Source organism: Neofelis nebulosa, chromosome 6, assembly GCF_028018385.1.
Source record: "Neofelis nebulosa isolate mNeoNeb1 chromosome 6, mNeoNeb1.pri, whole genome shotgun sequence".
Taxonomy (NCBI): domain Eukaryota; kingdom Metazoa; phylum Chordata; class Mammalia; order Carnivora; family Felidae; genus Neofelis; species Neofelis nebulosa.
The window spans coordinates 110,790,028-110,806,020 of NC_080787.1; the positions used below are offsets into that span (position 1 = coordinate 110,790,028).

At 37.6% G+C, this 15,993-nt stretch overlaps 1 protein-coding gene across 4 annotated transcripts in view; it reads right to left on the reverse strand.

Annotated features, from left to right (window-relative positions):
- Positions 1-15,993, reverse strand: part of MCM9 (minichromosome maintenance 9 homologous recombination repair factor) — a 111,927-nt gene that overhangs the window by 36,594 nt on the left and 59,340 nt on the right. For all 4 annotated transcript variants that reach the window (XM_058735103.1, XM_058735102.1, XM_058735104.1 and 1 more), the window contains one exon: positions 8,297-8,471. In XM_058735103.1, coding sequence (XP_058591086.1) covers positions 8,297-8,471 — 175 coding nt within the window. The remainder of the gene's footprint in view (positions 1-8,296; positions 8,472-15,993) is intronic.

A 15,993-nucleotide genomic window follows, 5' to 3' on the forward strand; every position in this document is an offset into this window, starting at 1 on the left:
GTCAATTCTTATTAAATACATAAATATTTTTTTTCTTTCTTTCTCTGTTTTGTCTGTTTAATTGGGCATTTTTACTTTATTCTTTTACCCCTTTTCTATATTTCCTTCTTCTTATTTTCCATTCCCTCTCTCTCTGGATTAAGCCTTATAGTTTCTTTGATTCTCTGCTTGGTCTTTTTTGTTGCCCCTTTCATTCTTCTCTTTGTGTGGGATCATGTCCCCTGCCCTTTCCTTTCTTCCAGGGTTACTTCAATGAACAAATCAAAGCACACCTGGTGGAAGATCTAAACAATCCATCACTACAAGTAAGGAGAAGCTTTGTAGAAGACTGACCAGTGGGATAAAGCAGTAAAATATGCAACAAAAGAGTGCAAGAAACACACTCTAAAAACACTTGCTGGGGGCGCCTGGGTGGCTCAGTTGGTTGAGCATCCGACTTCAGCTCAGGTCACAATCTCGCGATCTCGCGGTCCATGAGTTGGAGCCCCGCGTCAGGCTCTGGGCTGATGGCTCAGAGCCTGGAGCCTGCTTCCGATTCTGTGTCTCCCTCTCTCTCTGCTCCTCCCCCGTTCATGCTCTGTCTCTCTCTCTGTGTCTCAAAAATAAATAAACGTTAAAAAAAATTTTTTTAAAAACACTTGCTGAAGTGCCAGGCCCTGGAGAGTCTATGACCCCTTTTTAATATAGTAGTTCTCACAGGTGCAGGACACACAACAAGCTATTAAAACAAGACAGAAACCTAGCCAAAATGACAAAACGGTAGAATTCTCCTCAAAATAAATTCCAAGAAGAAATGTTAACGAATTGCTCAAAACAGATATAAACAATATGTCTGAATAAGAATTTAGAATAACAGTCATAAGACTAATAGCCAGGCTTGAAAAAAGCACAAAAGACAGCAGAGAATCTACTGCTGCAGAGATCAAAGACCTAAAAAATAGTCACAATGAATTAAGAAATGTTATAAAAGAGATGCAAAATAAACCAGAGGCACTGACAAGGAGGATGGGAGAAGCAGTGGAGAGAACAGGTGAAACAGAAGATAAACTTATGGAAAAAGATAAACTTCCTTTTCCTTCCTGAAAAAGGAAGAGAAAGGAAATTACTAGACCATGAGGGGAGAATTAGAGACCTAAGTGATTCAATGAAATGAAATGATATTCGTATCATAGGAATTCCAGAAGAAGAAGAAGAGAGAGAAAGGGGAAGAAGGTTTATTTGAACAAATTATAGCTGAGAACTTCCCTAATCTGGGGAAGGAAACAGGCATCCAAGTCCAAGAGGCACAGAGAACTCCCTTCCAAATCCACAAAAGCAGGTCAACACCATGACATATCATAGTGAAACTGGCAAGTTACAAAGAGAAAGAGAGAATTCTGAAAGCAGCAAGGGACAAACGGTCCTTAACCTACAAGGGTAGACACATAAGGGTAGTGGCAGAACTGTCCACTGAAACTTAGCAGGCCAGAAGGGAGTGGCAGAAAATAGTCAATATGCTGAATAGGAAATATATGCAGCCAAGCATCCTTTATCCAGCAAGGTTGTCATTCAGAATAGGAGAGATAAAGGCTTCTCAGACAAATAAAAACTGAAGGAGTTCACGACCACTAAACCAGCCCGCAGGAGATCCTAAGGGGGAATCTGTGAGTGGAATGCTGCTAAGACTACAAAGGGCCAGAGACATCACCACAAGCACAAAACCTACAGATAACACAATGACACTAAATCCATGTCTTTCAATAGTCACTCTGAATGAAAATGGACTAAATGCCCCAATCAAAAGACATAGGGTATCAGAATGGATTAAAAAAACCAAGATCCATCTCTATGCTGCCTATAAGAGACTAATTTTAGACCTGAGGACACCTGTAGATTGAAAGTGAGTGGACAGAGAACCATCTATCATGCTACTGGATGGCAAAAGAAAGCTGGAGTAGCCATACCTATATCAGACAAACTTGATTTTAAAACAAAGACTGTTAACAGGAAATAAAAAGGGCATTATATTATAATTAAAGGGTTTATCCATCAAGAAGAGCTAACAATTGTAAATGTTTATGCCCCCAATGTGAAAGAAGCCAAATATATAAATCAATTAATCACAAACATAAATAAATGTATAGATAACAATACTGTGATTGCAGGTGACTTTAATACTCCACTTAGAGCAATGGACAGATAATCTAGGCAGAAAATCAATAAGGAAACAACGGCTCTGAATGACACATTGGACCAGATGGACTTAACAGATATATTCAGAACTTTTCATCCAAAAGCAGCAGAATACACATTCTTCTCGAGTACAAATGGAACATTCTCCAAAATAGATTACATACTGGGTCACAAAACAGCCCTCAACAAATATAAAAGGATTGAGATCATACCATACATATTTTCAGATCACACCGCTATGAAACTTGAAATCAACCACAAGAAAAATTTGGAAAGCTCCCAAATTCATGGAAGTTAAAGAACATCCTACTAAAGAATGAATGGGTCAACCATGAAATTAAAGAAGAAATTAAAAAATATATGGAAGCAAATGAAAATGAAAACACAACAGTCTAAACCCTTTAGGATGCAGCAAAGGTGGTCCTAAGAGGAAAATACGTTGCAATTCAGGCCTATCTCAAGAAGCAAGAAAGGTCCCAAATACATAACCTAACCTCACACCTAAAGAAACAAGAAAGGCCGCAGCAAAGAAAGCCCAAAGCCAGCAGAAGAAGACAAATAATAAAGATTAGAACAGAAATAAACAATGTAGAATCCAAAACAAAAACAAAAACAAAAACAAAACAAACAGTAGAGCACATCAATGAATCTAAGAGCTGGTTTTCTGCAAGAATAAACAAAATTGATAAACCACTAGCCAGACTTCTAAAAAAGAAAAGAGAAAGGACCCAAATAAATATAATCATGAATAAAAGAGATCACAACCAACACTAGAGAAATACAATTATCAGAGAATACTATGAAAAATTATATGCCAACAAACTGGACAATCTGGAAGAAATGGACAAATTCCTGACTCTCACACACTACCAATACTCAAATGGGAAGAAATAGAAAACTTGAACACACCCATAACCAGAAAAGAAATTGAATCAGTTATCAAAAATCTGCCAACAAATAAGAGTCCTGGGCCAGATGGCTTCCCAGGGACTTTCTACCAGACATTTAAAGCAGAGTTAATACCTATTCTTCTCAAGCTGTTCCAAAAAATAAAAATGGAAGAAAAGCTTCCAGACTCATTCTATGAAGCCAGCGTTACCTTGATTTCCAAACCAGAAAAAGACCCCACACTAAAAAGGAGAATTATAGGCCAATAGCCCTGATGAACATGGATGCAAAAATTCTCAATAAGATACTAGCAAATCAAATCCAACAGTATATTAAAAGAATTATTCACCAAGATCAAGTGGGATTCATTCTTGGGCTACAGGTTCAATGTTTATAAATCAATAAACGTGACACATCACATTAGAAGAAAGAATACGAACCATACGATCCTGTCAATAGATGCAGAAAAAGCAGTTGACAAAACATAGCATCCTTTCTTAATAAAAACCTCAAGAAAGTTGGGATAGAAGGAACATATCTTGATGTCATAAATGCCATATATGAAAGGCCCACAGCTAACATCATCCTCAATGGGGAAAACCAAGAGCTTCCCCCCTGAGATCAGGAACATGACAGGGATGTCTACTCTCACCACTGTTGTTTAACATAGTGTTGGAAGTCCTAGCATCAGCAATCAGACAACAAAATGCAATAAGAGGCATTCCAAGCAGGCAGGGAAGTCAAATTTTCACTCTTCGCAGGTGACATGATACTCTACACGGGAACCCTGAAAGACTCCAACAAAAAGCTGCTAGAGCTGATACATGAATTCAGCAAAGTCACAGGATATGAAATCAATGTACAGAAACTGGCTGCATTTCTATACACCAATAATGAAGCAACAAAAGAGGTATCATGGAATCAATCCCATTTACAATTGCACCAAGAACCATAAAATACCTAGGAATAAATCTAACCAAAGAGGTAAAAGATCTATACGCTGAAAACTATGAAAGTTTATGAAAGAAACTGAAGAAGACACAAAGAAATGGAAAAACATTCCATGTGCATGGATTGGAAGAACAAATATTGTTAAAATGTTGGTACTGCCCAAAGCAATCTATGCATTCAATACAATCTCATTCAAAATAGCACTAGCATTCCTCACAGAGCTAGAGCAAACAATCCTAAAACTTGTATGGAACCACAAAAGGCCCCAAATAGCCAAAGTAATGTCGAAAAAGAAAACCAAAGCTGGAGGCATCACAGTCCTTGGCTTTATAAAGCTGTAATCAACAAGACTGTATGGTACTGGCACAAAAAAAGACACACAGACCAATGGAACAGAATACAGAACCGAGAAATGGACCCACAAATATATGGCCAACTAATCTTAGACAAAGTAGGAAAGAATATCCATGGAAAAAAGACAGCACTGGGTGTTGTATTAGTAATGAATCACAGGAATCTACTCCTGAAGCCAAGACTATACTGTAAGTTAGCTAACCTGACAATATAAATCAATCAGTCAGTCAGTCAGTCAGTTTCTTGAAGAGAGCATTTAGTTGAGTCTTACTTTTCTATCAAATGTGACAATCACTGCCTTTTAATTGTTTACATAGCTCTTAATGTAATTATTGATATGGTTGAATTTGGATCTACCATCTTGCTAACTGCATTCTGTTTGTCCCATCTACTATTCTGTTTCCTTTTTCTTCTCTTCCTGCCTCCTTTTGTATTATTTCTTATAATTCCATTTTATCTCTACACCTGGTTTATTAGTTATGCACTCTTATTTTCTAGGGGCTGTTCTAGAGTTTACATCTTCAAATAATATTATACCATTTCATGTGTAGAGATGGCCTTCAGTGTCTGTAAGGCCATGACAGTTGATCTGGGTAGTGGCCTTGTTGTTATCTTTACCTTCAATGCACCAGAGATTTCAAATTTGGTCATTGTTGAGTCGCCACAATTTTGTGCATCTAGATGGGGGTTGTAGTGCAATGCTGGAAGATCATTCTCAGTGTGTTTACTCTACCTTCAGCTTTCAGCAGTCACTGCACACCCACACCACAGGGGGTGTCTCTTTCCATACTCCTGCACCTTCCCCAGTGGCAGACTGCTAATTACCAGGTGTTAGGCTTATTTGGGAGCCAGGTTGGTTCTTGGGTCTCCTGGTCTGAAGCAGGGTTTGTGAACCCGCTTTTTTTTTTTTAATTTTTTTTTTTAACGTTTATTTATTTTTGAGACAGAGAGAGACAGAGCATGAACGGGGGAGGGGCAGAGAGAGAGGGAGACACAGAATCGGAAGCAGGCTCCGGGCTCTGAGCCATCAGCCCAGAGCCTGATGTGGGGCTCGAACTCACGGACCGTGAGATCGTGACCTGAGCTGAAGTCGGACGCTTAACCGACTGAGCCACCCAGGCGCCCCTGTGAACCCGCTTTTTGATGGGATGGGCTGGAAAGCTGTAAGCCTCTCTGTCCCTCCAGCCTGGTGGCAGCAGAACCCTGACATGTATCTGTGCTGGTCCTTGGGCAGGAGGAATTGTTCTGTCCCATTTCCCAAAGAAATGGATGCTTTGCCTTGGTTCAGGATCCTGGACCTGATGAGTGTTTCCTGCCCTTCCATCAGAAGAAAAAGGCTTTTGCTTCTACCCTTTCCCCAGAAGCAGCACCATTTTGCCTGGCTCCTGTGGGAGGGAAGGAAGGTGCTCTAACCTCTTCCTGAAGTACAGTGTTTTTTGTTTTGTTTTGTTTTGATCTCTTTTCCTGCTCTATCCCTCCCCTAAGAGGCCCTGGGTTGGAGACTTGTGGAGAAGGGCTTGCAGGAGAGAACTCCCTTTGTGTTTGGATGTGAGTTATTCTACACTGACATGCTAGCTCATGCTTGGAGATCAAGGAATTTTAAAAACTTTAGTCATTTTTCCTTATTTTCTTCTATGGCAGCCACCTCTTCCTCTCACGCTCTGTCAAAAGTGAACATCATCTCTCCTCAGATGGGCCTGTCACACTTTAGAATTAATTCCCTTGATTTCCTTGTAAATTCAGCTCTCTGATATGTTCAAGGAAAGTTATCATTTTTGTGGGCTATCTGGATTTTTCTTGTTAGGATGGGAGTGACATGCTCTTACACCTTTCCACACTCTGGAAGGGGGAGAAGAACTTAGGCTTATGTTCTGTATGTCTTTGCTTTTTTATTTCATTTTTTAAGATAATTTTTATAGGGGCACCTGGGTGGCTCAGTCAGTTGAGCATCTGACTTCAGCTCAGGTTATGATCTCATGGTTGGTGAGTTTGAGCCCCACGTTGGGCTCTGTGATGACAGCTCAGAGCCTGGAGCCTGCTTCAGATTCTGTGTCTCCCTCTCTCTGCCCCTCCCCCACTCACACTCTGTCTCTCAAAAATGAATAAACATTAAAAAATTTTTTTTAAGTTATTGTATTTTATAAAAATATTGCTTTGTGGGACACCCGGGTGGCTCAGTCAGTTAAGATTCTGACTCTTGGTTTCAGCTCAGGTCATGATCTCATGGTTTGTGAGTTCAAGCTCTGCACTGACAGCTCAGAGACTGCTTGGGATTCTCTCTCTCTTTCTCTCTCTCTCTCTGCCCCTTCCCTGCTCATGCACACGTGTGCGCTCTTTCTCTCTCTCAATAAACTTTAAAAAAGTATTGCTTTGTGATGAATTGAAAAAGACAAAACTGGTCCCTCATCACAGTGTAAAAAGCCCTGTTTCAGTGCATAAAGTATAGTAATGACAAGATCGTCCAACCTATGGTTGCCATAACTGAACTGTTTAGCTATAGAACATTTCTTTTGGAACTTATGACACATTTATGGATAGCAAAAAGATTCATACTAATTCACATCTAGCAGAGAGTAAGGTACTAGGAGTGATTAAGCAAATATTTTCACTTTAAAAAGTTTATTCTGTAGCCTATCATATAGCACTGCTAATCTTCTCCCTTTCTAAAAATAGATTTAAAGCATTTGTTCAAATTTTCCCTGATGTAAGGGTAAATTTTTAAGGAATACTTCAAAATGTCCCAGATTTTCTCTGGAAAAGGCATATCAAAATAAACTACAAATCCTGCCAACCAGCAAAGGTGCTAACTAAATGGAGACATAATGAGAAGAGAAAGTAGCCTTGAAGATATTTAGGAAACTATATCTCTAATTTCCCCCTGATAAAGAGTTTAGAAGCAATAATTATTTTAAGTATGATCTCATATCACTTTTATTATGAACTTATCACTTTCGTGCTCTTTTGTTTATCTTCCCCAACAAAATAGCAAACACCTGAAGAATAGTGCTGTATTCATCTTTGTACTTCTCAGTGTCTAGTTCAGTGCCTGGCACATAGCAGGCTCTTAATGAATATATACAGAGTGAATGTACATCAAGTGAAATGAATAGATCTGGTAATGGTTCCACCTAGCTTTTTCTTGTGTCTTTTTCCTATGGGCTATATCCTCTCATCTCCTCCCTTTCTTTTTTTTTGCAAGTGCATAAAATTAGATCTCAGAGAATCTATACACACCAGCATCTGTCTTTATACCCACTGCTGTTTGAAGACTCTGCTGGCAGTCCTATCTGCCTGATCAGCTGGCCTCACATCTATAACAGTAGCATTAGGGCTGAGATAGTTCTAGCTCTGTCCTTTTTTGGATGACCCAGCAGCCTACTTGGTGGTCAGCCTTTGTAGCCAGAGAAGTTTCTCATAATCACCTCAGGGCCTGAATGAATGGATTTCTATCTGACCTGCCTAGTTTTCCTCCTCAGTGGTCATATGCCACCAGTGACTCACATACCTCAACCCCTAAACCTTTTGGAGTCACAAACAGGCACATCATTTTATGTTAATATATTTTATTATTCAGTTTTCCACATGCTGTGATCACCTTCTATTAGGACAGATAAGGAGAATGCCATTGAAAAGAGAAATTATGCTATTTTTCTTTTTGAATCTTTTAAATTTCCTAACATAGTAATATGCCCACAGTAGATAAACATTATTGAATATGCATATACTTTAGTTTTTCATTTCTTTGTCCCCAAACCTCATTTTTACTTCCTCACTTCCAAGGGGATGCTGATGTGTGTCTTGATGAATGTTAACTGATAATACCTGATAAGACCAAACATACCTTGTAGTTCAATAAGGTTCATATTTTTTCATAATCACATATTAACTAATGTCATTATTCCTATAGATTTTAAAGAAAAGAAACTCTTACCCAGCCTTAGCAACACTTATGGTTTGTTGCTCCATTGCCTCATGGATACTGGTTCTATCATGCTCTTTGAGACTGTTAAACTCATCGATACAGCAAAGGCCCGCATCTGCAAGTACTAATGCTCCAGCCTCCAAATTCCATTCTCCTGAGTCTTTCACAGCAGTTACCGTCAGACCTAAGGAAACAAGCAAGCTATGTCAGCTTTTATTTTCAAAAGCATATCTTATATCTATGAGGGCGAAGTACCTATATTTTAAAGGGAAGGGCATAGAGTCAACACTTTTATTTCTATTCTGTATAGAATGGATGGCATCAGACAGAGAGCTGGTAGTTCCCAAGGGGAGGCAGGTGGGAGGATGGGCAAAGCAAATGAAGGGAATTAAGAAGTGTGAAATTATTTGTAAGTCACAGCACGTAAAGTACAGCATAAGGAATATAGTCAATAATAGTGTGATAACTTTGTATGGTGACAGATGGTAACTAGACTTATGGTGAACATTTCATGATGTATATAAATGTCAAGTCACTATGTTGTACATTTGAGACAAATACAATATGGTATGTCAAGTTTACTTCAACTTAAAAAAAATGGATGGCATCAGGACAACTATTTCAGATATCCAGACACTGGAAGGCCTCAGAAGATCCTATGTTCTGAAACTGTAAGATATGTTATTAAATATTTTGTAGCAACCAGAAGTCCCCAAATTTTCTGTCTCTCCTTGGTGGGTACCCTCACTGAGTGATCTAAACTTTTAGAAGGAGCAAACAGAGCTCTGGAGACCTTATGACATCTTATCACAAGATGTTCTGTATTATATGTTGTTTACAGAGAGGGGTCCAAAGACAGAAAACAGTAGATACTACGGTCCAATGATAAAAATGAAGAGTTTGCTCCCAGTCACGGTGTGAGGGCAAAGACTCCGTTATATATCTTCTCTGGTTTTGATTTGTCCTTTGTACCAGTCAGTAAAGCACAGTGGTCAAAACAAAGGCTTTGTAGTACACCAACTTGGATCTGAATCCTGGATCCGTCATTCTGGCTGTCATACTATAGGCAAGTTTCCTAAGATGTCCAAGCTTCTGTTTATTTGTTTATAAAAGGGAGTAACAATGGAATGTATCTTATGGAGTCTTAGATATTCAAATAGAATATAATAAAGCTCTTTAAAAGGTATAGGACACATAACGAGTATTTATAACAACTACTGTTGATAAAAATCGGTAAGCCTCTGGCTAGAATGACCAAGAAATAAAAAGACGAGGGACAAGTTACAAATATCAGGAATGATAGGGGGAGATTACTATAAACCCTACAGACACTGAACTGATAATAAGGAAATACAATGAACAACTCTATACCCTAGGTTTGATGACTTAGATGAAATGGTCAAATTCTTTGAAATATATAAACTGCCAAAGTTTATCTAAAAAGGAACAGATAGCTTGCATACCCCTATATCGATTTTAAAATTGACCATTTAGATCAAAATCTTGCAACACAAAAATCTATAGACTGAGATGACCTCATGGTGAATTCTACCAAACATTTATGAAAGAGCCAATACAAATTCTACACAAAATTTTAAAAATACAGAAAAACAAGGAACACTTCCCAACTCATTTACTGCAATCAGCATTATCAAGATACCAAAACTAAAGACATATTAAAAGAAAACTACAGACCAGTATCTCTCACATAGACGCAAAAATCTTCCAACAGTACAAGCAAATCAAACAATACATAAAATAATAATAGATTATAACCAAGTAAGGTTCATCTTGGGAATGCAAGGCTAATTTTTTAATGAAAATTAACCAATATAATTTACCATATAAATAAATGGAACAAAAAGCAAATGACCACTTCACTACGTACAGAAAAAAACACTTGATAAAACTCAACAACTATTTATGATAAAAAAACTCTCAGAAAACTAGGAATAGAGAGAACTTCTTCAGTCTTATTTACAAAAATTATACAACTAACATATTTAACAATAAAAGACTGAATGTTTACTCCCACCCTCACCCTCATCCCCCAAATTAGAACAAGGCAAGGAGATATGTTCTCATCACTCGTACTCAAAATCATCATGGGGTTCTAGCCGATAAAATAAAGGAAAAGAAGTCAAAACCATCAGAACAAAAAGGAAAAAATAAAATTATTTACATTTCAGGCAACATAATTATGTTTAAAATTCCAAATACTTTACCAAAAAATCTACTAAAACTAATAAGTGAGGGTAGCAAGGTTGCAGAATACAAGTCAATATACAAATATCGGTCACATTTCTATATATATTAGAAAACATTTAAAGTTGAAATTAAAAAATAATACAATTTATAATAGTACCTGAAAATATGAAATACCTGGGTATAAACCTTCAAAAATGTACAAGTTCAAGCCCCACTTTGGGTGTAGAGATTACTAAAAATAAATAAATAAAACATAAAAATGTGCAAGATCTGTAAGCAGAAACTACAAAACATTGATAAAGGAAGTCAAATACAACCTAATCAAATGAAGAGATATTCCATGTTCATGAAATGAAAAACTCAGTATTTTTATTTTTTTTTCCAGTGGACTGTGTTTTGTTTTGTTTTAGTTTACATCCTAGTTAGCATATAGTGCTATAATGATTTTAGGAGTAGATTCCAGTGATACATCACCTATGTATAATACCCAGTGCTCATACCAACAAGTGTCCTCCCTAAAGCCCCTTACCCATTTAGCCCATCTACCCCACCCACAATCACTCCAGGAACCCTCAGTTTGTTCTCTGTATTTAAGAGTCTCTCACTCTAGGGGCGCCTGGGTGGCTCAGTTGGTTAAGCGTCCGACTTCGGCTCAGGTCATGATCTTGTGGTCCGTGGGTTCGAGCCCCGCGTTGGGCTCTGTGCTGACAGCTCAGAGCCTGGAGCCTGTTTCAGATTCTATGTCTCCCTCTTTCTCTGACCCTCCCCTGTTCATGCTCTCTCTCTCTCTCTGTCTCAAAAATAAAGAAATGTTAAAAAAAATTTTTTTTAAAAAGAGTCTCTTATGTTTTGTCCCCTTTACTGTTTTTATATTATTTTTGCTTCCCTTCCCTTATGTTCATCTGTTTTGTATCTTAAATTTCACATATGAGTAAAGTCATGTGATATTTGTCTTTCTCTGCCCAATTTCACTTAGCATAATACCCTCTAGTTCCATCCACATAGTTGCAAATGGCAAGATTTCATTCTTTTTGATTGCCAAGTAATACTCCATTGTGTACATATACATATACATATACCCCACATCTTCTTTATCCATTCATCCGTCGATGGACATTTGGGCTCTTTCCATACTTTGACTATTGTCGATAGTGCCGCTATAAACATTGGGGTGCATGTGCCCCTTTGAAACAGTACACCTGTATCCCTTGGATAAATACCTAGTAGTGCAATTGCTGGGTCATAGGGTAGTTCTATTTTTAATTTTTTGAGGAACCTCCATACTGTTTTTCAGAATGGCTACACCAGTTTGCATTCCACCAGCAGTGCAAAAGAGATCCTCTTTCTCTGCATCCTCGCCAACATCTGTTGTTGCCTGAGTTGTTTACTTTAGCCATTCTGACTGGTGTGAAATGGTGTGGTTTTAATTTGTATTTCCTTGATGATGAGTGATGTTGAGCATTTTTTCATGTGTCAGTCAGCCATCTGGATGTCTTTGGAAAAGTGTCTATTCATGTCTTTTGCCCATTTCTTCACTGGATTATTTGTATTTTGAGTGTGTTGAGTTTGATCAGTTCTTTATAGATTTTGAATATTAACCCTTTATCTGATATGTCATTTGCAAATATCTTCTCCCATTCTGTCGGTTGCCTTTTTAGTTCTGCTGATTGTTTCCTTCTCTGTGCAGAAGCTTTTTATTTTGATGAGGTCCCAGTAGTTCATTTTTGCTTTTGTTTCCCTTGCCTCCGGAGACGTGTTAAGTAAGAAGTTGCTGCGGCCAAGGTCAAAGAGGTTTTGCCTGCTTTCTCCTCTAGGATTTTGATGGCTTCCTGTCTTATGTTTAGGTCTTTCATCCATTTTGAGTTTATTTTTGTGTATGGTGTAAGAAACCGGTCCAGGCTCATTTTTCTGCATGTTGCTGTCCAGTTTTCCCAGCACCATTTGCTGAAGACACTGTCTTTATTCCATTGGATATTCTTTCCTGCTTTGTCAAAGACTAATTGGCCATACATTTGTTGGTTCATTTCTGGGTTCTCTATTCTGTTCCATTGCTCTGAGGGTCTGTTTTTGTGCCAGTACCATGCTGTCTTTATTACAGCTTTGTAATACATCTTGAAGTCCAGGATTGTGATGCCTCCAGCTTTGGCATTCTTTTTTGGGACTGCTTTAGCTATTTGGGGTCTTTTCTGGTTCCATACAACTTTCAGGATTGTTTGTTCTAGCTCTTTGAAGAATGAGGTGTTATTTTAATAGGGACTGCATTGAATATGTAGATTGCTTTGGGTAATATTGACATTTTAACAATATTTGTTCTTCCAATCCATGGGCATGGAATATTTTTCCTTTTTTGTGTGTATGTTTTCAATTTCTTTCATAAGCTTTCTACAGTTTTCACCGTATAGATTTTTCACCTCTTTGGTTAGGTTTATTCCTAGGTATTTTATGTTTTTTGGTGCAATTGTAAATGGGATCGATTCCTTGATTTCTCTTTCTGTTGCTTCATTATTGGTGTATAGGAATGCAGTCGGTTTCTGTGCATTGATTTTATATCCTGAGACTGCTGAATTCATGGATCAGTTCTAGCAGTTTTTTGGTGGAATCTTTTGGATTTTCTACATGGAGTATCATGTTGTCCGCAAAGAGTGAAAGTTTACTTCCTCCTTGCCAATATGGATGCCTTTTATTTCTTCGTGTTGTCTGATTGCTGAGGCTAGGACTTCTAATACTATGCTGAGTAACAGTGGTGAGAGTGGACATCCCTGTCATGTTCCTGACCTTCAGGGGAAAACTGTCCCCATTGAAGATGATATTAGCAATGGGTCCTTTGTATATGCCTTTTATGATCTTGAGGTATGATCCTTCTATTCCTACATTCTTGAGAGCTTTTATCAAGAAAGGATGTTGTATTTTGTCAAATGCTTTCTCTGCATCTATTGAGAGGACCATATAGTTCTGGTCCTTTCTTTTATTAATGTGATGTATCACGTTGATTGATTTGTGATAGCTCTGCATCCCAGGCATAAATCCCACTTGGTTCTGGTGAATAATTCTTTTAATGTATTGTTGGCTAGTATCTTGTTGAGAATTTTTGCATCCATGTTCATCAGAAAAACTGGTGTGTAGTTCTCCTTTTTAGTGGGGTCTTTGCCTGGTTATGGAGTCAAGGTAACACTGGCTTCACAGAATGAGTTTGGAAGCTTTCCTTCCATTTCTATTTTTTGGAACAGCTTCAAAAGAATAGGTCTTAACTCTTCTTTAAAGGTTTGGTAGAATTCTGCTGGAAAGCCATCCAGCCCTGGACTCTTTTTGGGGGGGAGATTTCTGATTACTAATTTGATTTATTTACTGGTTATGGGTCTGTTCAAATTTTCTATTTCTTGTTTCAGTTTTGGTAGTTTATATGTTTCTAGGAATTTGTCCATTTCTTCCAGATTGCCCATTTTATTGGCATATAAATGCTCATAATATTCTCTTATCATTTGTATTTCTTCCATATTGGTTGTGATCTCTCCTCTTTCATTCTTGATTTTATTTATTTTGGTCCTTTCCTTTTTCTTTTTGATCAGTCTGGCTAGGGGTTTATCAATTTTGTTAATTCTTTCAAAGAACCAGCTCCTGGTTTCATTTACCTGTTCTATTGTTTTTTGTTATTGTTGTTTTGTTTTTGTTGTTGTTTTGTTTCGACAGCATTGATTTCTGCTTTAATCTTTATTATTTTCCATCTTCTGCTGGTTTTGGGTTTTACTTGTTCTTTTTCCAGTTTTTTAAAGTGTAAGGTTAAGTTGTGTATCTGAGACCTTTCTTCCTTCTTTAGGAAGGCCTGGATTGCTATATACTTCTGCCTTATGACTGCCTTTGCTATATCCCAGAGATTTTAGGCTATGTTATCATTTTCATTGGCTTCCATGTACTTTTTAATTTCCTCTTAACTTCTTGGTTAGCCCATTCATTCTTTAGTAGCATGTTCTTTAGTCTCCAAGTATTTGTTATCTTTCCAATTTTTTTCTTGTGTTTGATTTCAAGTTTAATAGCATTGTGGTCTGTAAATATGCATAGTATGATCTCGATCTTTTTGTACTTGTCGAGGGCTGATTTGTGTCTCAGTATGGGATCTATTCTAGAGAATGTTCCATGTGCACTCGAGAGAAATGTGTATTCTGCTGCTTTAGGATGAAACGTTCTGAATATATCTGTTAAGTCCATCTGGTCCAGTGTGTCTCAAAGCCATTGTTTCCTTGTTGATTTTCTGTTTAGATGATCTGTCCATTGTTGTAAGCGGGGTGTTGAAGCCCACTACTATTATTATCAGTGAGTTTCTTTATGTTTGTGATTAATTGATTTACATATTTGAGTGTTTCCACGTTTGGAACATAAACGTTTACAATTGTTAGATATTCTTGGTGGATAGAACCCTTAATTATGATATAATCCCTTCTTCATCTGTTGTTACAGTCTTTATTTTAAAATCAGATTATCTGATATAAGTATGGCTACTCCAGCATTCTTTTGGCAACCATTAGCATGATAGATGGTTCTGCATCTCCTTACTTTCAATCTGAAGATGACCTTAGGTCTAAAATGTGTCTCTTGTAAACAGCATATAGATGGATCTTGCTTTCTTATCCATTCTGTTACCCTATGTCTTTGGATTGTTTTGTCCATTGACATTTAGAGTACTGAAAAGATATCAATTTATTGCCATTATGTTCCCTGTAGAGTTGGAATTGTGGTGATGTTCTCCGGTCCTTTCTAGTCGTTGTTGCTTTTGGTCTTTTTAAGTTTTTTGTTTTTTTTTTTTTTTTCATCTTTTCTCCCACCACAGAGTCATGCTTAAAATTTCTTGCAGGGCTGGTTTACTGATCACGAACTCCTTTAGTTTTTGTTTATCTTGGAAAATTTTTATATCTCCTTCTATTTTGAATGACAGCCTTGCTGGATAAAGAATTCTTGGCTGCATATTTTTCCAATTCAGCACACTGAATATATCCTGTCACTCCTTTCTGGCCTGCCAAGTTTCTGTGGATATGTCTGCTGTGAACCTAATCTGTCTTCCCTTGTAGATTAGGACTTTTTTTCCCTTGCTGCTTTCATGATTCTTTTCTTGACTGAATATTTCGTGAATTTGACTATGATATGACTTGGTGATGGTTGGTTTTTGTTGAATCTAGTGGGAGTTCTCTGAGCTTCCTAGATTTTGATGTCTGTGTCTTTCCCCAGGTTAGGAAAGTTTTCCACTATGATTTGCTCACATAAACCTCCTACTCCTTTTTCTCTCTCTTCATCTTCTGGGACCCCTATGATTTGGGTGTTATAAGTCACTGAGTTCTCTAATTCTTATATTGTGTTCTTTTGCCTTAGTTTCTCTCTTTTTTTCTGCTTCATTATTCTACAGAATTTGTCCTTTATATCGCTGATTTGCTGCTCTGCCCCATTCATTCTTGCTGCCATGGCATCCATTCGAGATTGCAGCTCAGTTATAGTATTTTTAATTTCATCCT